The sequence below is a fragment of the Moschus berezovskii genome, chromosome 9 (assembly GCF_049115385.1).
Source record: "Moschus berezovskii isolate FMDL1 chromosome 9, NW_MosBer_1.0, whole genome shotgun sequence".
Classification (NCBI taxonomy): Eukaryota; Metazoa; Chordata; class Mammalia; order Artiodactyla; family Moschidae; genus Moschus; species Moschus berezovskii.
The window spans coordinates 35,072,813-35,096,940 of record NC_142468.1 but is presented as its reverse complement, the minus strand read 5'-3'; the positions used below and the strand labels follow the sequence as shown (position 1 = coordinate 35,096,940).

At 38.9% G+C, this 24,128-nt stretch overlaps 1 protein-coding gene, 1 long non-coding RNA gene and 1 pseudogene across 2 annotated transcripts in view; 2 read left to right on the top strand and 1 right to left on the bottom strand.

The window, feature by feature from the left end:
- The window catches only part of LOC148776432 (uncharacterized), a 51,901-nt gene extending 50,813 nt beyond the window's left edge, over window positions 1-1,088 (bottom strand). The window contains exon 1 of the long non-coding RNA XR_016038184.1: window positions 973-1,088. This is a non-coding gene — a long non-coding RNA (uncharacterized LOC148776432). The remainder of the gene's footprint in view (window positions 1-972) is intronic.
- The window catches only part of PELI2 (pellino E3 ubiquitin protein ligase family member 2), a 205,064-nt gene extending 185,157 nt beyond the window's left edge, over window positions 1-19,907 (top strand). The window contains exons 5-6 of the mRNA XM_055437392.2: window positions 1,042-1,230; window positions 14,925-19,907. Coding sequence (XP_055293367.1) covers window positions 1,042-1,230; window positions 14,925-15,491 — 756 coding nt within the window. The 3' untranslated portion in view covers window positions 15,492-19,907. The remainder of the gene's footprint in view (window positions 1-1,041; window positions 1,231-14,924) is intronic.
- Window positions 11,641-13,367, top strand: LOC148776431 (ribosomal biogenesis factor pseudogene; annotated as a pseudogene).
- Window positions 19,908-24,128: the final 4,221 nt, after the last annotated feature.

Genomic DNA, 24,128 nt, shown 5'->3' with positions numbered 1-24,128 from the left:
CAAGGTATTTTTGCAGGGGGGAAGAAAGCTCTCTTAAGACGGCCTAAATGGTAATAAAAAAGGGTCATCCCATATTACAAGAAATACCCAGGAAGGCCAGCTGCAAGATTAGTTGATCCAGTGATTCTGTAACATCAGGGGAGCCAGATTTATTCCATCTTGCCTCTGGGCACACCAGTTTCCTCAGACGAGGTCCTGGTGTGGGTGAGATGGCTCCTGTATTTCCACACCCTCCCCACTCCCCGGACCATGACAACTCGCTGAAGAAGGGCAGCAAGGGCCGTATTTCTTCCTGGTCTCTTTTTAAAGAACACAGAAATCTTTACAGGAAGCTTCCCAGAAGACTCACTTAGGTCTCATTGGCCAGAACTCAGTCACATGCCCACCCCTAAACCAGTCATAAGTGGCTTACCTTAATCAGATTTACCCAAGTCCTGTGAACAGTATCTGGCTCTGTCCCCAAGAAAGAATGGCCAGGTGTCCAATCTTATATCCACTTGCTTGTGCCTTCCACCTTTGATGATGTAAATACTGATCCATATGAGAACAAAACATAGTGGCCACAACCTGTTGGCCTAATGTATTTTGAAATTTTGTTGAATGAAAAATTTTCACTTCCTTCTAGTACTTACCTGATAATGAGTTCATACAAAACATTTTTAGATAATAGGATGAAAGCACTGCACAAATAGAGTTGAAGAATACGTACTGGATTCCTGAAATCGCCTGGGGTTGGTAGGGTTGTGGGGGTGGGGAGAACGTGGTTTGAAAAAGAATCTCTGAGGTAGAGGCCCAGACATCAGGTTTTCTTTTGTAAAAGCCCAAGATAAACATAATCTGTCTCCAGTGATAAATCATTCATCTATTCGTACACTTCTTTCATTTTCTCAGACTAATTGCATACTTTATCCTTCTGATATTAGTTTTAAATAGAGAATGAAAATTGCTCACTTTCCTCCCCTCTGCCCTTACCCAATATTTTGGAGAGATTCTAGAAGGTTTTTGTGTTGAACATCATCTTTTCTGTGGTATACTTTCCAGGAAAAGGCAGCGAAGTGGAAAAACCCCGACGGCCACATGGATGGGCTCACAACCAATGGCGTCCTGGTGATGCATCCGAGAGGCGGCTTCACTGAGGAGTCCCAGCCCGGGGTCTGGCGTGAGATCTCCGTCTGTGGAGACGTGTATACATTGAGAGAGACCAGGTCTGCGCAGCAAAGGGGAAAGCTGGTAAGTGGACTTCACACAAAAAAATGCATGAAACTACGAACACATAACTTGAACACTGTCATTTTTCTCCCCTGAAATTCAAAATCTTTGTCTAGGTCTTGGGGTTGTGTTCCATTGACCCAGGAGAATAGGAATTTTCTCTGAAAATAGGAAGGAAATGGCCTTATTCACTGTCATGATTAAGCTTTTCCAATAGTGGAAGAAAATTACCTTTTATTCCTAACTACATTAAAAGCATAATTCTATCGCTATACTTCACCATAGTATTCTGTTTAAATTCACTTTAAGAAAAATGAACTTATTTTTAGTGTAAAACTTTACTAATTTGGAAAAATCCTGAGCAGTCTAAAACTAATTAGTGAAAATTATGAATTACAGAATTATTTACTAGACTTTCTGGGGACAAAAAAGATAATTAGCTTTTTTTTTTCTTGTTCATAATAAGAAATTATAGTTCCCTGTATAATTCAAAGTCATAGTTACAGTTTTACTTGAAATAGTTCATATAGTACATTGACTTGGCATGTTAGTATGTTTTCTATAAATATTACTGCTTATCCAAAATGCCCTAAAGCTGTCAGGTTTTTAACCCTTTCTTTTATGGAGAATCATTTTAATACCTTAAAAAGTAAGTTTTGGGTTTCTCATACTGTCATGGCCGTGTGGCACAGCACTAAAAGGTTCTTAGTAAATTTTCCACTCCAGTACTTTTAGTTAATTGTTGGGTAGAAACTAGAACAAGAGAGAACAAGTGTTTTCTTTCAAACTACCAGGGAAATAATAATATAAATAGTAGAGGATGTGACCTAGTTCACAGAGAAAGATGATATTTCTAAGATAGAAAAAAGAAGATGGGGGATTTTACAAAACTGGTTTGCTGTTCTCTACTGGATGTTTGTTTTTAGGGGATAGTTATTTTTATTACTTGCTTACACCATTATTCAGCTGTAGGTATAGCTTCTGCCTTTTGTGATTAAAACCCTCATCTTGGAGCGTTATGACTAAAAATGAAAAACACTTTCTATGAAAGCCAAACAGATTCAACAAACTTTGCTGAAATATGTTTAAGAGATTATAAATAGGAAAGAGGATGTAAAATCCATTTTTCAAAAAAAGTTTTGATCATAGGATAATTCTACACAAAACTGGGTTAGTATGGTCAAATGAGTTGTTGATCATTATAACAGCAACAATAAGTAATCAGTGTATGTTTGCTGGGTGCAGACACTGCATTAAATGAGCTACTGTCTCAGAAATGTTAATCTTCATACCAGCCTTGTCAGGGAAGTAGAATTATCCCCGTTTTATGGATGAGGAAGGCATAGCATAGAGAGGTTGAATATTGCCCAGTCACAGAGTTAGAAGGTGGCAGCAAATGGGATTTAAACTCAGGGCCTCCTGATTTAAAGTTTGAACTCCTGACTTCTACTCAGTACCATCTTGTAGGGAATCACTCTTGGTTGGCACCATCACCCTGGGCAGATAGAAAGCATACACAGGTGTCCAGGAGGGCACATCACAGGTTGAGTTTCTTGCCAACTCTCATTCATGTATTTTGTTCAAAGATAGAAAGAGCATGTAAAAATAACAACTAAGAGGGAAAACATGCTGCTGTTTGAGCAGTTACTGCATATTAATAGTTCTGAAGTCAAGTCATAGTTGTAGGTCCTGATCTACCACTTAGCTCTACAGTCATGAAGTAGTGACTTGACCTCTCTATACTTGGCCTCCTATTCCATGTAACTGGAATAATACTAGTACATACCCTTTAGAATTACTGTGAGAACTGAGTAAGAATGGAGCAGTGCTATACCCAGTCTCTTAACTGGTTGCTATGACTAAGCAGGAGCTAAGGGATAGGAATCTGATAGTGACCAGGATGCCCAGGGATCTGCCCTCAAATTGTGAAGTCTGGAAAATGTTACAGGTGAGGCCACAAATCATCACCATATTTTGTGATCAGCACAGTCATAAGAAAGTACTGGAAGGCACAGGAGTCTCTCAGAGGGACACCTATCCTAGACATAGCAGTCAAGAATATGTGGAAAATAAGAGACCATAGACTCAAGAGTTACATTATTTACCAAGAACTGCCCTGCAGGAAGAAAAAGATTGTTCAACCTGGCTAAGGGGGTGGAGACAAGACGGTAGAGTAGAAGAAATATGAGCTCACCTCTTCGGATGAAAAGTGAAAATCACAATGAATTGTTAAACAGTTATCAACCAAAAAAAAACAGAACCCACCAGAACCTACCACAAAAGATATCCTACATCCAGTGAAAAGGGAAGAAGCCCCAGTGGAGTGGTAGGAGGGGCACAATAGTAATAAAATCAAATCCAGCCCACTGGGTGGATGTCCCCCAAACTAGAAAATAATCATATCGCACAGGTTCTCCCACAAGAGTGAGACTTCTGAGCTACACATTAGGCTCCCCAGCCTGGGGTTCTGGCAACAGGAGGAGTCCCCAGAGCATCTGGCTTTGATCACAGGACTGGGGGAAACAGAATCTCCATTCTTGGACAGCATATACAAGGTCTTATGCATGTCAGGACCCAGGGGGTGGGGGAACGGGGAACAGTGACCACTTAGGGGCCTGAGTAGACCTACCTGCTGGTATCAAAAGATTTCCTGTGTAGGGGGCAACTGTGGCTCACTGTGGGGACAAAGACACTGGCAGTGGTAGTTCTGAGGAGTACTCATTGGCGTGAGCCCTCCTGGAGGCCGCCATTTTTTCATGAAAACCTAGCACCACCCAACAGCCTGTAGGCTCCATTGCCGGGATGCCAAACAACCAACAGCCAAACAACCATCAGAGCAGGATCACAGCCCTCCTCAGTAGGAGACAGGCTGCTTAAAGTCTCCTGAACACATAGCTGCCTGCTCAACATATCCCTTGACATGACCCTGTCCACCAGAGGGATAAAACCCAGCTCCACCCAGCAGTGGGCAGGAAGCAGTCCCTCCCACTAGGAAGCCTGCACAAAGGTCTAAGACCCGCCTTATTCACCAGGGGGTGGATAGCAGAAACAAGAACTACAGCCTTGCATCTTTCAGAACAGACGCTGCAATCACAGAAGGCTGCACAAAACGAGATGTCAGCAGGAGGAATGTACCACAGACAAAGGATCAGATAAAATCCTAGAAGAACAACCAAGCAAAGTGGAGATCTACCCAGAAACAATTCAGAGTAACGATAGTAAAGATGATCCAGGGATCTCAGAAAAAGAACGGAAGCACACACTAACAAGATAAAAGAAATGTTTGACGAAGACCTCAAACAGAAGAACAGTACAATAATTAAAATGAAAAATACAAGAGAAGGAATCAGTAGAATAACTGAGGCAGAAAAATGAATAAATGAGCAAGAAGACAGAATGGTGGAAATCACTGCTGTGGGACAGAATAAAAGAATAAAAAGAAATGAGGACAATCTCAGAGACCTCCAGGACAAAATTAAATGCACCAACATTCACATTATAGGGGTCCCAGATGGAGAAGAGAAAGGACTTGAGAAAATATTTGAAGAGATAGCAGCTGAAAACTTCCCTATCATGGGAAAGGAAACAGTCACCTAAGTCCAGGAAGCACAGGAGTCCCAGGGAGAATAAACCCAGAGAGACATGCCAAGATACATAGTAATCAAACTGACAAAAATTAAAGACAAAATATTGATATTTACCTTGAATATAAATGGATTTAAATCCGACTGAGCGACTGAACTGAACTGAACTGAACCAAAAGACACAAACTGGCTGAATGGGTACAAAAACAAGACCTGTATATGTTATGTTGTCTACAAGAAACCCACTTCAGACCTAGGACACATACAGATTTAAAGTGAAGAGAGAGAAAAAGAAAGCTGGAGCAATACTCAACAGATAAAATAGACTTTAAAATAATGACTTTATAAGAGACAAGGAAGATCACTACATAATAATCAAGGGATCGATCTAAGGAGATATAACAATTATAAATATTTATATACCCAATATAGAAGCACCACGATACATAAAGCAAATGCTGACAGCCATAAAAGGGTAAATCAACAGTAACACAATAATAGTAGGGGACATCAACACCATATTTATACCAATGGACAGATCCAGACAGAAAATAAGGAAATAAAAACTTTAAATGACACAGTTGCTGCTACTGCTGCTAAGTCGCTTCAGTCGTGTCCGACTCTGTGCGACCCCATAGACGGCAGCCCACCAGGCTCCCCCATCCCTGGGATTCTCCAGGCAAGAACACTGGAGTGGCTTGCCATTTCCTTCTCCAATGCGTGAAAGTGAAGTCGCTCAGTTGTGTCGGACTCTTAGCGACCCCATGGACTGCAGCCTACCAGGCATCTCCGTCCATGGGATTTTCCAGGCGAGAGCACTGGAGTGGGGTGCCATTGCCTTCTCCAAAATGACACAGTAGTCCACACTAGATTGATATTTATAGGAAATTCCACTTAAAAGCAGAATAGACTTTCTTCTCAAGCAATAGAATAAACATGGAACATTCTCCAAGGGAGATCCCACCTTTGATCACAAATCAATCCTTGGTAAATATAAGAAAATTGAAATCATGTCAAGCATCTTTTCCAGTCACAATGCTATGAGATTAGAAATCAATCACAAGTAAAAGAAAACTGTGAAAAACACAAACACATGGAGGTTAAACAGTACTAAATAACCAAGAGATCACTGAAGAAATCAGAGGAAATTAAAAAATACATAGAAACAAATGACAGTGAAAGCACAACAATCCAATTTCTGTATATTACTGTGTTAGTTGCTCAGTCATGTTTAACTGTTTGCAACCCCATGGACTGTAGCCCACCAGGCTCCTCTGCTATGGAATCATCCAAGAAAGAATACTGGAGTGGGTAGCCATTCCCTTCTCCAGGGGAATCTTCCCAACCGAGGGATCAAACCTAGGTCTCCTGCATTGCTGGAAGATTCTTTACTGTCTGAGCCAACAGCAAAAAGGAATCCTAAGAAGGAAGTTAACAACAATTTAATCTCACCTCAAGAAACAGAAAAACTCTCAAATAAACAATCTAACCTTACACCTAAAGCAACTGGAGAAAGAAAAACAAAAGCAAACCCCAAAGTTACTAGAAGGAAAGAAATCATAAAGATTAGAGCAGAAATAAATGACATAGAGAAAAAGAAAATAATATCAAAGATAAATAAAACTAAAACTTGGTTCTTTGAGGAGATAAAATTTATAAACCTTTAGCCAGAATCATCAAGAAAAAAAGGAGAGGGCTCAAATCGGTAAAAGTAGAAATGAAAAAGAAGAAATTACAACTGACACTGCAGAAATGCAAAGATCATAAGCGACTATATTGGATAACCTGGAAGAAATGTACAAAACAACTTTCCAAGATGGAACTAGAAAGAAATAGAAAATATAAACAGACCAATCACAAGTAATGAAATTGAATGTGTAATTTAAAATCTTCCAACAAACAAAAGTCCAGGACCAGATGGCTTCACAGGGAAAGTCTATCAAGCATTTAAAAAAGAGCTAACACATCCTGCTCAAACTCTTCCAATAAACTGCAGAGGAAACAACATCCCCAACTCATTCTACAAGGTGATCATCACCCTGATACTAAACCAAACAAAGATATCACAAAAAAGAAAATTACAGACCAGTGTCACTGACATAGACACAGAAATTTGCAACAAAATACTAGCTAACAGAATATAACAACAAATTAAAAGGATCACACCATGATCAAGTGGGATTTATCCCAACCAAGGATGCAAGGATTCTTCAATATATGCAAGTCAACCAATGTGATACACCATATTAACAATTAAAGAATAAAAACCATACGCTTATCTCAATAAATGCATAAAAAGCTTTTGACAAAATTCAACACCCATTTATGATAAAAAAGAAAAAGAAAACTCTCCAGAAAGCGGGCATAAGGAAAGCCTGTCTCAACATACTGCGGCCATGAAATTAAAAGATGCTTGCTCCTTAGAAGGAAAGCTATGACAAACCTAGACAGTGTATTAAAAAGCAGAGACATCACTTTGCCAGCATAGGTTCATATAGTCAAAGCTATGGTTTTTCCAGTAGTCATGTACAGATGTGAGAGTTGGAACATAAAGAAGGCTGAGCACGGAAGAACTGATACTTTTGAATTGTGGTGCTGGAGAAGACTCTTGAGAGTCTCTTGGTCAGCAAGGAGATCAAACCAATCAGTCCTAAAGGAAATCAATCCTGAATATTCATTGCAAGGACTGATGCTAAAACTCCAATATTTTGGCCACCTGACATGAGAAGCCGGCTCATTGGAAAAGACTCTGATGCTGGGAAAGATTGAAGGCAAAAGAAAAAGAGGGCAGCAGAGGATGAGATGTAGATAGCATCATTGATTCAATGGACATGAGCATACTACAGTCCATGGGGTCATAAAGAGTTGGACATGACTTAGCGGCAGAACAGCAACAACAAACCTCAACATAATAAACCCCATATACAGCAAACCCACAGCAAACATCATTCTCAATGGTGAAAAATGAAACTATTTCCTCTAAGTTCTGGAACAAGACAAGCATCATTCTCAGTGGTGAAAAATGAAACTATTTCCTCTAAGTTCTGGAATAAGACAAGGAGTCCACTCTCACCACTGTTATTCCACATAGCTTTGGAAGTCCTAGCCACAGCAATCAGAGAAGAAATAGAAATAAAAGGAATACAAATTGGGAAAGAAGTAAAACTGTCACTGTTTGCAAATGACATGATAACTGTACACAGAAAATCTTAATGACGCATCTGAAAACTGCTTGAGCTCATCAGTGAATTTGGTAAAGTTGCAGGGCACAAAATTAATACATAGAAACTTACTGCATTCCTATACATTAACAATGAAAGATCACAACAAGAATTTAAGGAAACAATGCCATAACCACTGCAACAAAAAGAAAAAAATACCTAGAAATAAACCTACCTAAGAAGTCCGTAGGGTCGCTGAGGGTCGGACACGACTGAGTGACTTCACTTTCACTTTTCACTTTCACACATTGGAGAAGGAAATGGCAACCCACTCCAGTGTTCTTGCCTGGAGAATCCCAGGGAAGGGGGAGCCTGGTGGGCTTCTGTCTTTGGGGTCGCACAGAGTCGGACACGACTGAAGTGACTCAGCAGCAGCAAGAAGACAAAAGACTGTACTCAGAAAACAATAAAGCATTGATGAAAGAAACCAAAGATGACACAAACAGATGGAGGGATACACCATGTTCTTGGATTAAAATAATCAATATTATGAAAATGACTATACCACCCAAAGCAATCTACAGATTCAGTGCAATCCCTATTAAGTTACCAATGGCATTTTTAACAGAATTAGAATCAAAAAAATTTACAGTTTGTACAGAAACTCAAAAGACCCTGAATAGCCAAAGCAATCTTGAGAAAGAAAAGTAGAACTGGAAAAATCAAGCTCCCTGACTTCAGGCTATACTGTAAAGCTATAGTAATCAAGACAATATGATACTGGCACAAAAGCAGAAATATAGATCAATGGTACAAAATAGAAACCCAAAGATAAATTCACAAACTTGTGTCACCCAATCTATGACAAAGGAGGTAAGAATATACAATGGAGAGTAATCTCTTCAATAAATTAGTCTTGGGAAAACCAGATGGCTACATGTAAAAGAATGAAATTAGAACATTAACACCATATTCAAAAATAAACTTAAAGTGAATTAAAGACCTAAATGTTAGATCAGATACTATAAAACACACAGAGGAAAATATAGGGAAAACACTCTGATATAAATCACAGAAAGATCTTTTCTGACCTACTTCCTATAATAAAAACAAAAACAAATAGGACCTAATAAAACTTAAAAGCTTGTGGACAGCAAAGGAAACAATAAACAAGATGAAAAGATAACCCTCAGAATGGGAGAAAATATTTGCAAATGAAGCAACTGACAAACGATTAGTCTCCAAAATAAACAGCTCCTGCTTAATATCAAAACAAAAACAACCCAATCAAAAAACAGGAAGACCTAGATAGACATTTCCTCAAAGATGACATACAAATGGCCAAGCGGCTCATGGAAAGATACTTAACATCACTAATTATTAGAGAAATGCAAATCAAAACTACAATGCTGACCTCACACTGGTCAGAATAGCCATCATCAAAAAAAATCTACAAACAATAAATGCTAGAGAGGGTATGGAGAAAAGAGAATCCTCTTGCAGTGTTGGTAGGATTGTAAATTGATACAGCCATTATGGAGAACAATATGGAGGTTCCCATAAAAAAATAAAAATAGTTTGTCATATGATCCAGCAGTCCCACTACTGGGCATTCACCCTGAGAAAACCATAATTCAAAAAGATACAAGTACCCTCGTGTTCATTGCAGCACTGCTTACAATAGCCAGCACATGGAAGCAACCTAAATGTCCATCAACAGATGAATGGATAAAGAAGATATGGTACATATATGCAATGGATTATTACTCAGCCATAAAAAGGAACGAAGTTGGGTCATTAGTAGAGATGTGGATGGACCTAGAGTCTGTCATACAGAGTGAAGGCAGAAAAACAAATACTGTATATTAATGCATATGTGTGGAATTTAGAAACATAGTACAGGTGAACCTATTAGCAGGGCAGGAATAGAGGCACAGACATAGAGAACACACATGTGGATGTGGGGAGGTGAAGGGGAGGGTTTGACGAATTCAGAGATTAGTAATGACATATATACACCACCATGTGTAGAACAGATAGCTAGTGGGAAGCTGCTGTATAACACAGAAAGCTCAGCTTGTTGCTCTGTGATGACATAGATGGGTGAAATAAGAGGGAGTGGGAGGAAGGTCCAAGAGGGAGGGGATATATATATGGCATATAAATGATTCACGTCCTTGTACAACAGAAACTAACACAATATTGTAAAGCAATTGTAGACAATTTTAAAAAAAGGAAAAAAAGGGGAGAGGGCCCAAATCATTAAAATTACAAACGAAAATGGAGAAATTACAACCACACTACAGCAATACAGAGGCTCATAAGAGACTATTACATGCAACTATATGCCAACAAAATGGATAACCTAGAAGAAATGGACAAATTCTTTAAAAGGTACACTCTCCCAAAACTAAACCAGGGAAAAATAGAAAAAAATGAACAGACCAATTACCAGTGTAGAAATTGAGTCAGTAATTTTAAAACTTCCAAGAAGCAAAAGTCCAGGACCAGATGGCTTCACAGGTGAATTCTACCAAACATTTAGAGATGAGTTAATACTTATCCTTTTGAAACTACTCCAAAAAATTGCAGAGGAAGGAACCCTTCTGAATTCATCCTCTGAGGCCACCATTACCCTGATTCCAACACCAGATAGATATCATACATGCAAAAAGGAAATCACAGCAAATATAGTCAATACAGATGCCAAAATCCTGAACAAAACACCAGCAAACCTACTCCAACATACCGTGAAAGGATCATACACTATGATCAAATGGGATTTATATCAGGGATGTAAGAATTTTTCAATATCAGCAAATCAGTCAGTGTGATATACCACATCGACAAACTGAAGAATATAAATCATATGATCATCTCAAAAGATGCAGAAAAAGCTTTTGATAATAGTCAACATCCATTGTGGATAAAAATGCTTCAGAGAGTGACCACAGAAGGAACATATCTCAATGTAATAAAGGTGATATATGACAAACCCACAGCTAACATCACACTCAACAATGAAAAGCTGAAAGTATTTCCTGTAAGATCAGGAATAAGACAAGAAGGTCCACTCTCACCACTTCTATTCAGAATAATTTTGGAAGTCCTAGCCACAGCAATCAGAAAAGAAAGAAATAAATAAATGTAATCCAAACTGTAAAAAAAGTAAAACAGTCACTGTTTGCAGATGACATGATTCTGTACATAGCAAATCCTTAGCATCCTAAGATGCTACCAGAAAACTACTAGAGCTCATCAGTGAATTTGTAGAGTTGCAGGATACAAAATTAATGCATGGAAATCTGTTGCATTTCTATACACTAACAACAAAAGATTAGAAACAGAAATTAAAGGAACAATTCCATTTATCATCACATCAAAAAGAATAAAATACCTAAGAATAAATCTAAGGAAGCAAAAACCTGTATTCTAAAAACCATAAGACACTGATGAAAGAAAACAAAAATGATGCAGACAGATGGAAAAATATATCATGTTCTTGGATTAAACGAATCAATATTATGAAAATGGCCATACTAGCCAAGGCAATGTACAGATTTAATGCAATCTCTATCAAATTACCTATGGCATATTTCATAGAACTAGAAATCTTTATGGAAACACCAAAGGCCCTAAATAGTCAAAGCAATCTTGAGAAAGAAGTGTAGAACTGGAGGAATCAGTTTCCCCATCTCTAGACTATACTACAAAAGTACAGTCATCAGAACAGTATGGTACTGGTGCAGAAACAGAAATATACATCAATGAAACAAGATAGAAGGTCCAGAAATTATCTTAGGCACCTATGGTCAATTAATCTATATCAAAGGAGACAAAACTATATGATGGAGGAAAAAATATTCTCTTTTATAAATTGTTTTGGGAGAACTGAACAGCTACATGTAAAATAATGAAATTAGAACATTATTTAATACCAGACACAAAATAAACTCAAAATGGGTTAACGACCTAAATATAAGACCTGAGAGTACAAAACTCTTGCAGAAAAACATAGGCAGAACACTGACAAAAATCATAGCAATATTTTTTTGGGCCCTGTCTCCTAGAATAATGAAAATAAAAACAAAAATAAATGGTACCTAACTAAACTCAACAGCTTTGCACAGCAAAGAAAACCATAAACAAAATGAAGACACAATCCATGGAATGGGAGAAAATATTTGTAAATGATGCACCCCACAAGGAATTAACCTCCAAAATTTACAGACAGCTCATGCAACTTAATATCAAAAATAATAAAAAACTGAGCAGATGACATTTCTCCAAAAAAGACAGACCAATGGCAAACAGACACATGAAAAGATGTTTTCCATCTCTAATTATTAAAGAAATGAAAATCAAAACCAAAATGAGATATCACCTGAGACCAGTCAGAATGGCCATCAAAAAATCTACAAACAATACATGCTTGAGAGGATGTAGAGAAAAGGGAAGGAACTCTCCTACAGTGTTGGTAATGTGAAAATGAAAGTGTTACTGCCTTAGTCACGTCTGACTCTTTGCGATCATGAACTGTAGCCCACCAGGCTCCTCCATCCATGGGATTCTCCAGGTAAAAATCTAAAAGAGCTACCATGTGATTCAACAGTTTTACTTCTGGGCATACATCTAGAGAAATTCATGATTTGTAAGGATACATATACCCCAGTGTTCACTGCAGCACTGTTTACAATAGGCAAGACATGGAAACAATCTAAATTTCAACAGATAAATGGATAAAGAAGCTGTGGTTTGAGATGGTGTCACCTGGAACTTGAGCCAACTACACAAGGGTATTGGAGGTCTGGTGAGACACCATGGCCAAGAACAAACTAATAGGGCAGAAGTCTAGGAATGTATTCTACATAGCCAGCCAAAAAAGCTTTAAGGTTAAAAATAAAGCAAAACCAGTTACCACTAATCATAAGAAGATAAACACTGTGAATGATGAAAAAGTTAACAGAGTGAATAAAGCTTTTGTAGATATACAAAAGAAACTTGCAAACTTCTCAAAAGGCCTTTCCCTTGAACCTCTGCAGAAACAGCTGATTTGTCAGCAGTGTCATGAAAACAGCAGTTAATGTTGATGTTGATGAAGCTACAAAATTAATGGCTCAGTTGTAATACACTGGTGATGCATCACATTTCCCCAAAAGACCAATAAATTAAACATTTTATACAAAAAATAAAAAGATGTGGTACATATATACAGTGGAATATTACTTAGTTCTTAAAAAGAATGAAATAACCGCATTTCATTGCAAGATGTATAGACCTGGAGATTATCATACTAACTGAAGTAAGTAAGTAAGAAAAGACAAATGTCATGATATTCTATTACATGAGGAATCTTTTAAAAAGGGATACAAATGCCCTTACTTACAAAACGAACAAACTCACAGAAGTAGAAAACAAGCCTGTGGGAAAGGTAGGGGGAGGGACAAATTGGGAATCTGGGATTGACATAAACACACTATTATATTTAAAATAGATTAACCAACAAGGACCTGCTGTAGAGCACAGGGAACTCTGCTCAATATTCTATAATAACCTAAATGGGAAAAGAATTTTGGGAGGGATGTTCAAGAGGGAGGGGACATAGATATACCTGTGGTTGATTAATGTTGATGTTTGGCGGAAACCAATACAAACTGTAAATCAATTATCCTTCAATTAAAAATACTTTTTAAAAGAACAGATATATATGTATCACTGATATAAACAAAAAGCAATGAATAAAAAGTAATCATAAAAAAAAAAAGTGACCCAAACTCCAGTTTATTACCACAGCAGTGTTCTTCTTACCCAGTTTCATGCAGATGAAACCTCCCCTGAGAATTATCTGTTGTCAAGAGAGAAGGGAGACTCCTGACATCCAGCAAGAAGGGAAGAGATCAGGAGGTGTTCGGGGGGCGATGGAGTGAGGAGAGAGATTCAGCAACTTAAAGGCTATTGAAAACCTGTCTCTGTGTTTTTCCTGTAAAATATTAAGATCTATCATTTTGTTGGGATTTTACCTTTTTCTGACTACCAGTGTTTGATACTTTATTAGGGAAGGACTGCTTTCATTGTTAAAGGACAACTTCTAGGCAAAGTGCCATCCAAGTAAGCCTTGAATGATGAGTGGGAATTTGCCAGGCCCTGGGGTAGACTAGGATGGGGTGAGCCCGGACAGAGAATTCTAAGCAGAGGGGACTCATGCACGTGCCAGAGGGCAGTTCACCTGAGTGCATCCATAGAGCACAGGTGGCACATGGAGGCAAGGATGAGGTTTCTGTGCACCATGTCTAACTGTGCTGCGTGTCAGCTGTTAATCAGTCTTGTGAGCACTTGGTGTGTAGCACTGCCAGTCTTTTAAATGATGTTCTGAAGCTCACAGTGAATGTTTCTGCTTCAAACCTTAGGAATGCAGGATAAATGATAGATCATGTGAAGCTAAAGGTCACCAGGAGTCACTGGCATCAGTGCAGTATTTATTGCAAGGCCCACCAAGGGTCTTCTGAATTGACTGTGGTTGAAATCAGCATAAGTCTTCACCAGATGAACTGGTTGGACATCTCCTATGCCTTATGAGACCAAGGAGGTGTTGTGCTGTTGAGGAGGAAAAATAAAAATCTAAGGAGATTTGTGAAGTTTGTTAAAATAACCACTATAATTACAACCACTGTAATTATCCTCCAATTAAAATAATTTTTAAAAAAAGAAAAACCACTCCATTAATTGAATGTGTAAAAGTAAGTGTATTCAAGCTCGGGCCTTTATGTATATCACATATATGATTTATATCCAATGTTCAGATGAGGAAAGGGAGGCTCAGAGGGGCTAGTTACCCCTCTAGTCCTGTTTTTCAAGGAGGCCGTGGAATGAACTGCCCCGTTTTTATTTCATAACTGATCTTTAAGAGGAAAGAACACTAGTGAGATCTGCCAAATTTTGCTTTAAAAAGACATGTCTGTTAAACTTGTAGGTGGAAACTGAGACCAACGTCCTGCAGGATGGCTCCCTCATCGACCTGTGCGGGGCCACCCTGCTCTGGAGGACGGCAGATGGCCTCTTTCACACCCCAACCCAGAAGCACATCGAAGCCCTGCGGCAGGAGATCAATGCGGCGCGGCCACAGTGTCCAGTGGGGCTCAACACCTTAGCCTTCCCCAGCATCAACAGAAAAGAGGTGGTGGAGGAGAAGCAGCCCTGGGCGTACCTCAGCTGTGGCCACGTGCACGGCTACCACAACTGGGGCCACCGCAGCGACGCGGAAGCCAACGAGAGGGAGTGTCCCATGTGCAGGACTGTGGGCCCCTACGTGCCGCTCTGGCTCGGCTGCGAGGCAGGCTTTTACGTAGACGCGGGACCGCCCACTCATGCTTTCACGCCTTGTGGACACGTATGCTCAGAGAAGTCTGCAAAATATTGGTCTCAGATCCCACTGCCTCATGGAACTCACGCCTTTCATGCCGCCTGCCCTTTCTGCGCCACACAGCTGCTTGGGGAACAGAACTGCATCAAACTGATTTTCCAAGGTCCAGTTGATTGATGCCCTCAAGAGCCATCAACGACTTTATTAACAAGTTACTGTGAAGATTTTGCCACTAACTCTAGATTTTACCTTTTTATAATGCCGTTTATTAGAGGGAGGGGGGTCCTGAAGCTAGGAAGAAAGAGGGGCACGGTGATGAAACATGCCAGGCATTGACCATAACAGTGGTGTGTTGCATGCTCAGAACAGCAGCATCATCATTGAAGCGTGCTTGATTAAACCGTAATACCTTTGTAACAATTGAATTTAAAATGCCATGCTGTCATTTCAACCTTGGGGTTTCTTGGGTAAACTGGGACAGGAGTTTAAATCCTACTTTAAAACTCCAGAAAAAATGTATTCAAAAGTTGTTGGCTCTTAATTGCAACCTTTGGTGCTGCGTGGTGTAGGTTTTAGTCATGCCATGTCTGGAAATACTTAATACAGGTTAGAATCTGACCAGATACCAAGAGTGGCTCTGTAAGATGATGTTGGGGACAGGAGACCTTAAGTACAGGTGGTTGTTTTGAAATCTGGGGCTTTTTTTTTCTTTTGAGGGGACAGAATATGTTGTCATTATTTTATTTTAACTTCAGTGGAATTTAATTTATACACAAATTAGTCAAATCCCTTGGCATTTCAAACAAGGAATTTTCTATAACTTTTTGGTCTGCCTTTTGTTATTTTTGATCTGCCATGGTCTGTGCCCGTGACACTCATCTTGCATGGGTAGAACTATTTGGTTGATTAAAATGTAACAACTCTTATTAAACATTCATTAAATGAGGGTGATTATTGCAGCGGGAAACATGGCCCAGGTTATATAATATCAAGTTCATTTGCTTACTGAATAATTGAAGAGTGATTAGAAATAAGGTTTTACTCTTTAAAACCACTTGTTGGGGTTTCCTAAGATTTTCTTAAGAAAGCCAAAATTCTGTGAACTTAAAAGCAGCATATTACAACGACGCAGTCAGTTTTGTTCACTCCCCTTCTGCCATCTGTTGCCTTCCACTGCAGCTTACAGAGCCCTGTAAGTTTTTAAAATGTTTGCAAATCAAACTAAATTTAAATGTAATCATTAGATACACAACACCAAGTGGTACATCTGCAGAGAGCATTTGAAATTCCTGATTTCAAGAGAGCAAATGAGTGTTTACTGAGGGATAATTAAATCAGAATTTCATATGAGCTCCACCAGCCCTCTCTGTTAGTTTCATTTTTGAATAATAATTCTTGGATGTTCGTTCTCTGTGCTCGGTACCAGTATATCACCATTACCATGATGCAGAGATCCTTCAGGACATGCCCCTGCCAGAGTTAGCTGGGATGAAAGATTCCTGCCACATGGAGCAACTATGTTTAAATTAACATCCTCTTAAATTGACCATTGCAGATTCGTGCCGCATTTTTTTAACCTTTGTAAAGATATATAATTTATGTGATTCTAATATACTGTATTCCTGTTCTAATTGGATTTTTCCATGGTTTGCCTGCTAGCAAATATTTTGCCTATTTTCATTTGTTCTAACCCATTTTGAAAGCCCTTTTCCTTACGTGATAAGATCTATTCATCTTGATTGCTGCTGCTTAAGTTGATTTAATATATAAAAAGTTCAGCCTCTAAGTTTTCAAATAGCTTTACTTCTTAGTGGGGATTATTGTTTATGATGAGGTGGTTTCGTTTTGGTAATTTTTAAGTGCTGTGAAAAAACCAACAACAGTCCTCTTATTAATAGCTTACTGTATTCTGTATAGCTTGCTAAACCTGCAGAGAATGAAAGAAAAAAATGAAATTGCCCAGAATATTGAATGCCTTTTGACATACCCAGAGTCTCCCATGGTTAGCTTTTACAAATGCAATCTGTGCCGCTTTAGGCTCCACAAAATGATGCAGGAAGCACACAGTCCCTTTTCTTACCATATGAAGACAGTGATTTGAGAAGTCTTGATACCCTAAAAAGCATCTTGTAAGATAAATAGGTAATATCTATTCTAGCGGAGAAGGCAATGGCAAGCCACTCCAGTACTCTTGCCTAGAAAATCCCATGGACGGAGGAGCCTGGTAGGCTGCAGTCCATGGGGTCACTAAGAGTCAGGCACGACTGAGTGACTTCACTTTTCACTTTCACACATTGGAGAAGGAAATGGCAACCCACTCCAGTGTTCTTGCCTGGAGAATCCCAGGGATGGGTGAGCCTAGTGGGCTGCCATCTATGGAGTCGCACAGAGTCAGACATGACTGAAGCGACTTAGCAGCAGCAGCAGCAGCCTTTCTAGATACAAGACTATACAAAACTTTTTTTTTTTTCCAAAAAAGTTACTATCTGATATAATTTTCTATTTCAAGGACTATAGTAGTTAAAGTCTAGTACTTCTACATGCAGCCTATGCCCCAAAATAGTTATGTTCCAACTTGAAAGCTTTGACTTTTAGTAAACTTGGGTAAGAAATTCCAAGCTCTTGGAAGGGGTAACAGTGACCCACCCTCTGTTAGTGCCACATCTTTTCTTCTGACTTCCAAGTGAGGTTCCCTTTCCCCTGCCTGGGGAACCACAGCCAGGTCGCACCTCTGTAGAAGGAAGCCAGGCTCATCTTGGCCACTTCCAGTAAGATCTTCCAACATTGATTAATGAGACTCCCCCTACACCCCATATTTGAGAGCAATTTCATTTGTGAGAATAAAAAACTCTGGCTCAGAGTAGAGTCATATAATTCAGAAAAGGTAACTTCTCAGAGGTCATTCCTGTTATTATGTCTTTCTTGACATCACATTCAAGGACAAATCCCACTTCCCAGGTGTATACATAGGAAATTGCAGACCAATTATCCTGATCTCAGCCTGACCAAAATGCCTTTTGTGACTACGTTTCCAGAAAAACCCCAGTGATGTATTCCCATAGTTTTCCACTCCCCTCCCCCAAGTTGTTTATGCCAGTTTATTACCAAAAAAGAAGAATAAAAAGAAAAAAAAAGTTCAGAGTTAATGGGATACAACTCTGAATATTTTTCTAGCCTGGAATTTTTTTTTTTATTATCACTAATCGGTGCTGCCAGGTCATGCATGCTGCAACTCTACATTTTCCTTATTTGGTTTTGCTTTTTGCAAGAAGGGCTACAGTTCACATGGCAGAGTAAGTATTATGCTTTCTGTGGTTTTTTTTCTAACTGTAGCCCAAAATAATTAAAATCTTTTAATATAAATAGCATATTTATCATTCCTCGATAGTTAATTATAGAGTTTGGTACCTTTGTGCCTCAGGGAAGCCACGTGACATAACTGGTTATAGAATTTCAGGGTTAGGGTTTAAAGAAAGGAGAAAGCCATTGGAAAAATGATGGGCTCCGTTAAGGAGACTAATGAATCTGGATGCAGAAATATGCCAGGAACTGGCATACACATGATTGTAGTAGAATTTATTTCCAGGATCATTAGGGAAATTATTTTTAAGTTATTACATCTACTATATTAGCAAAGTTGCGGAGAACTCTTTTCTTCATAAAGCTTCAATGCTTTATTTTTGCTTACATTAAAAAAAATTTTTTTTTTCAACCCCTGCTGTTTGGGAGCTCAGTATTGTTATTCGGGCACTTTTTGAGAGTTTAAAAAGGAGCATGTTTTCTCCTTAATGTAAGTGTAACATAGGTTACAGAGTTGTTACCTGCAGTTCTATGATTTTGATCAATGTTCCTTTTTAAATCCATTCTGTTCTTTGGATTGAAAGGATATATGATCACAGCATTGTTAATGCTGACTAAAAAACACTTGTCAGCTTCATGCAATCCTGCCTTGTAACAGTGGAATTTCTGATAGACAGATGACAGAATCTTGATTTTAAGCCGGATCCAGCTCTGTTCTTTTGGCTGTAGCTCTTACATCCCCACAGTTTAGCCTTCATGGGCAGAGGGTATGAAGTTCCTCCTTGAGTGCTAGAAGGAGAGCATGGCTCTGTTATCATTTCTTAATGACCCAGTCGAAGACCAGTAAGACAACTCCAGAACCTTTTTAAAAGAATGTAAGCATTATTGAAGCAGTAAAACAAAAGGTTCAGTATTTCTTTTTAGTAAAACTAATATCCTCTCAAGTTTTCACCCTTATGCAGAATCCCTAGAGGAAGATAGGGAAAAGCAAATATTTTTCCAGTTCTACTTAACTATTTCTAAACAAACAAAAACTCGATGAAAGGGAAGTTGTTTCTTTTTAGCTGAGATGACAGATTGTTTCTCTGTATTAAATAGTCTAGAAGCTAAGAGGGTGGTCATATTTACCATGTATAGTGTTATGAGCAGTTAAATTTTATGGATATATTTGTAAAACTGTTCTTTTATATTTCATGTCAAATTGAAAAGTTTATTTCTTCACTATTGTATCTGTGGAAATACAAGCCATTTTACAGGAAAAAATCTTCAAAAACTATTAAATGGATCTCGGTATCTTTGTGAGTCATTGTCTTTATCAGATCATTCAGAAGGAAGTAGATATAAAAGTAGACTTGACTTCTGCATTTTTCAAACTTTCAGGTTGATCCCAAACAGTTGAGCTGATCATTGTTTTATATTCTGCACAGTACCTATTTAAATCTAGATTCTGAAAATCTCATTTTTTTAATTTGAAAAATTCCATTGGTGTTTATATTTGTGGCATTACATCACGGTCAAATCTAACTTTCAGGAGAATTTAACTTGGCTTGTAGAATTAATGGATTTTCTGCATGGCCACTGTAGTCACATTGCTACCTTTTTGATAATCTTCATTTACTTTTTAACAGCATAGCATTTATGTGTAAGCCTCCAAGAAACTAGTATGTCTTTTCATAACAAAAGGTCTTTATGACAGTTTTTTTTCCTCACCACATTGATATTTAAGGAGTCTTAGTATTGTTGAAGGAATCCCCCCCAAAAAATTACACATTTATATAGGCATTTATTTCCGAATTAATTATTCTAACACTTTAGTAAATCTAAAATGCCATGTGTTATAGAAAAACATAGCCAATTACAGTTGTGAGATGCATTCCATTTTGCAAGAGTACGAGAACAACTCAGTGGGGAAAGAAGAGTATTTAACAGATGGAGCTGGGATAACTAGATATTCACATACAAAAGAATGAAGTTGGACCCCTTCCTCACACAGTATACAAAAATTAACTCAAAATGGACAGAGCAAAAACTGTAGAAGAGTAAACCTTTGTGACCTTAGTCAATGAGTTCTTAAACATCAAAAACACAGGCAACAAAAGAAAATAAATTGGACTTCAAAACTAAAATATTTTGTGCTTCAAGGACACTGTCCTTTACACTTTGTCAAAAGTAAAAAGACAGCCCATACAATGGGAGAAAATATTTGGAAATCATATCTAATAAGGAAATAGTATCCGGAATACCTGGAGATCTCATAACTCATCAAGAAAAGGACAGATGGCCCAGTTTAAAAATGGTCAAAAGATTTAAATAGATATTTTTCCAAAAAAGATACACAAATGACCGATAAGCACGTACAGGTTACCAGGAACATTAGGTATCAGAGAAATGCAAGTGAAAAACCAGAAAAATACCACCTCATACCCACTGTGAGAGTAGCAAAGGAAGAACAGCATCTGATTCCTTGTTGGATCTGTTTTACTTTAACCTTTGCTCTCCATTGCTTATGTTACTATAATCACTGAAAGGATGCTGTCTATAAATTGTAAGCATACATAATGGCTTGCCTCTCTGCCTGAAATGGGAAACCTGCCCCTCTGCCTGAAAGTTTAACTAAGGTGCCTTTGTTCAGCTCACTGGGAGACATTCTGACCCTGCCCACTTGTGAAAGGTTGCAGGAAAAAAAGTTATCCCAGCCCCTCCCCACTGCTGGCTAAGACAGGAGATATTCTGCAAGGCTTATGGCATTTTTTACTTCCTCACCTTGTCCCTCTCTCTGTTCTACAAAAGATACTAGCATCCAGACCCTGATAAGACTAGAAACACTTGTCTGCCATCTTCTCAGATGCCCGGCTTTTCAAATAAAGTCACTGTTCGTTCTGTTCCTTGCCTCAATAACTCATCTCCTGATTATTTGCCTGTCATGCAGCAAACAGACCAAACTTGGATTTGGTAACAATAGCTAAAATCAGAAAGACAGTAACAAGTGTTCAGAATGTGTTGAAAAATTGGAATTTTCATGCACTGTTGGTAGAATTATAAAATGGTACCTGGTGGCTCAGATGGTAAAGAATCCACCTGCAATGCAGGAGACTAGAGTTCGATCCCGGGGTTGGACAGATCTCCTGGGGAAGGGAATGGCTACCCACTCCAGTTTCTAGCCTAGAGAATCCCATGAACAAAGGAGTCTGGCGGGCTACATCCATGGTTTTGCAGAGTTGAACATGACTGAGCGACTTAAGCACTCACATAGCAGCCACTTTGGAGCTAACAGATTACAGCTCCTCAAAATGTAAAATAGACAGTTACCCTGTGACCCAGCATTTTCACTCCTGAAAAGTGAAAGTGACTCAGTTGTATCCAGCTCTTTGTGACCCCATGGACTATACAGTCCATGGAATACTCCAGGCCAGAATACTGGAGTGGGTAGCCTTTCCCTTCTCCAGGGGATCTTCCCAACCCAGGGATCAAACCCAGGTTTTCTGCATTGCAGTTGGTTTCTTCACCAGCTGAACCACAAGAGAAGCCCAAGAATACTGGAGTGGGCAGCCTACCCCTTCTCCAGAGGATCTTCCCAACCCAGGAATTGAACTGGGGTCTCCCGCATTGCAGGAGGATTTTTTCCCAACTGAGTTATCAGGGAAGCCCTATTTTCATTCCTAGTGTGTACCGAAGAGAATTGTGAAACCAAGCCAGGACCCTGTGGGCTCTCCAGGGTATAGATCCTTTCTTTCCATGTCCCCAGTTTATAGTTTGTAGGAAAGAGGCTTTGTTCAGCCTGCCCTGAGTTCCAAAGGGCGGATTTGGACTGTTGCTAATCAGAAAAGGGAGGGCATGCAGAAACAAAAAAGGAGCAGTCAAGAATCAGTAGTGCAGTAACATAGCAGGGTCCTGGTTCCTCCTCAAGGAATAGACACAACATATCTTTGAGTTCTTCTGCAGGAACTAAGGCCCCCACTACTTAGTTGGGGACTAAGGGAACTATCCTCTATCCCCGACCGGATAGAGGCAAGATTCCTGGAGCACCACCTTGTTACCTCACTACCAACCAATCACACCCTGCAGCACTCACCTGAAATTATATCTATAAAATCTTGTCCCCAGAAACCACCAGAGAACTCAGGAGTTTCATTTTCTTTTATCATGAGCCACCCTGTCCTCCTTGCATGGTCCCGCAGCAGAACTGTCTCTACTCCGGATTCTGATGTTCTGGTTTGTTTGGCTCACTGTGCATCAGGCACACGAACTTGTGTGTGGTAACAGTAGTGACCACAGTTGCACAACTCTGAATATACAAAAAGCAACTGAGTTTTATACTTTTAAGGGGTGACTTATGTGAATTATATGTCAAAACTAATTTTTAAAAGATACATACTGAATTCAGAAATGTTAGAAAAATGTGATTCCTAGAATTGACTATAGTAGCATATAGCAAAGGAAACCATAAATAAAAGGTAAAGACAACCTGCAGACTGGGAGAAAACATTTGCAAATTATGCAATGACAAGGGGTTGATTTCCAAAATATACAAATAGCTCCTACAAGTCAACAACAACAAAAAAACAACCCAATCAAAAAATGGGCAGAAGACCTAAACAGACATTTCTTGAAAGACATGCAGATGTCCAAAAGCCACATGTTCAGAATTACTAATTATTAGAGAAATGGAAGTCATTGAGATACCACCTCACATCAGTCAAAATAACCATAATTTTAAAATGTACAAATAAATGCTGGGGAGGCTTTGGAGGAAAGGGAACCCTCCTGCACTACTGATAGGAGTGTACATTGGTGCAGCCACTATGGAAAACAGTATAGAGGTTTCTCAAAAAACTATAGAGTTGCCATATAATCCAATAATCCCACTCCTGGAAATATATCCAGACCAAACTCTAATTCAAAAAGATACATGCACCCCATGTCCCTAGAAGCACAATAACCACAACAGCCAAGACATGAAAGCAAACTAAATATTCATCAACAGATGAATGGATAAAGAAGATATGCTATATATATGCATATATATACACACAATGGAATGCCACTTGGCCATAAAAAAAAAAATGAAATGCCATTTGTAGCAACAAAGATGGACCTAGATATTATCATACTAAATGAAGTAAGTCAGAAAGACAATTATCATATGATATCATTCATATGTGGAATCTAAAATATGACACAGACGAACTTATCTATGAAACAAGAACAGACTCAGACATAGAGAACAGACTCGTGGTTGCCAAGGGGGAGGGATGGATTGGGAGTTTGTGATTAGCAGATGCACACTATTATATAAAATGGATAAACAACAAGATCCTACTCTGTGTGTGTGTGTGTATAACAACCTTTTTGCTGTACAGCAGTAATTAACACCGGAGAAGGCAATGGCAAGCCACTCCAGTACTCTTGCCTAGAAAATCCCATGGATGGAGGAGTCTGGTAGGCTGCAGTCTGTGGGGTCACTAAGGGTCGGACACGACTGAGCGACTTCACTTTCACTTTTCACTTTCACAC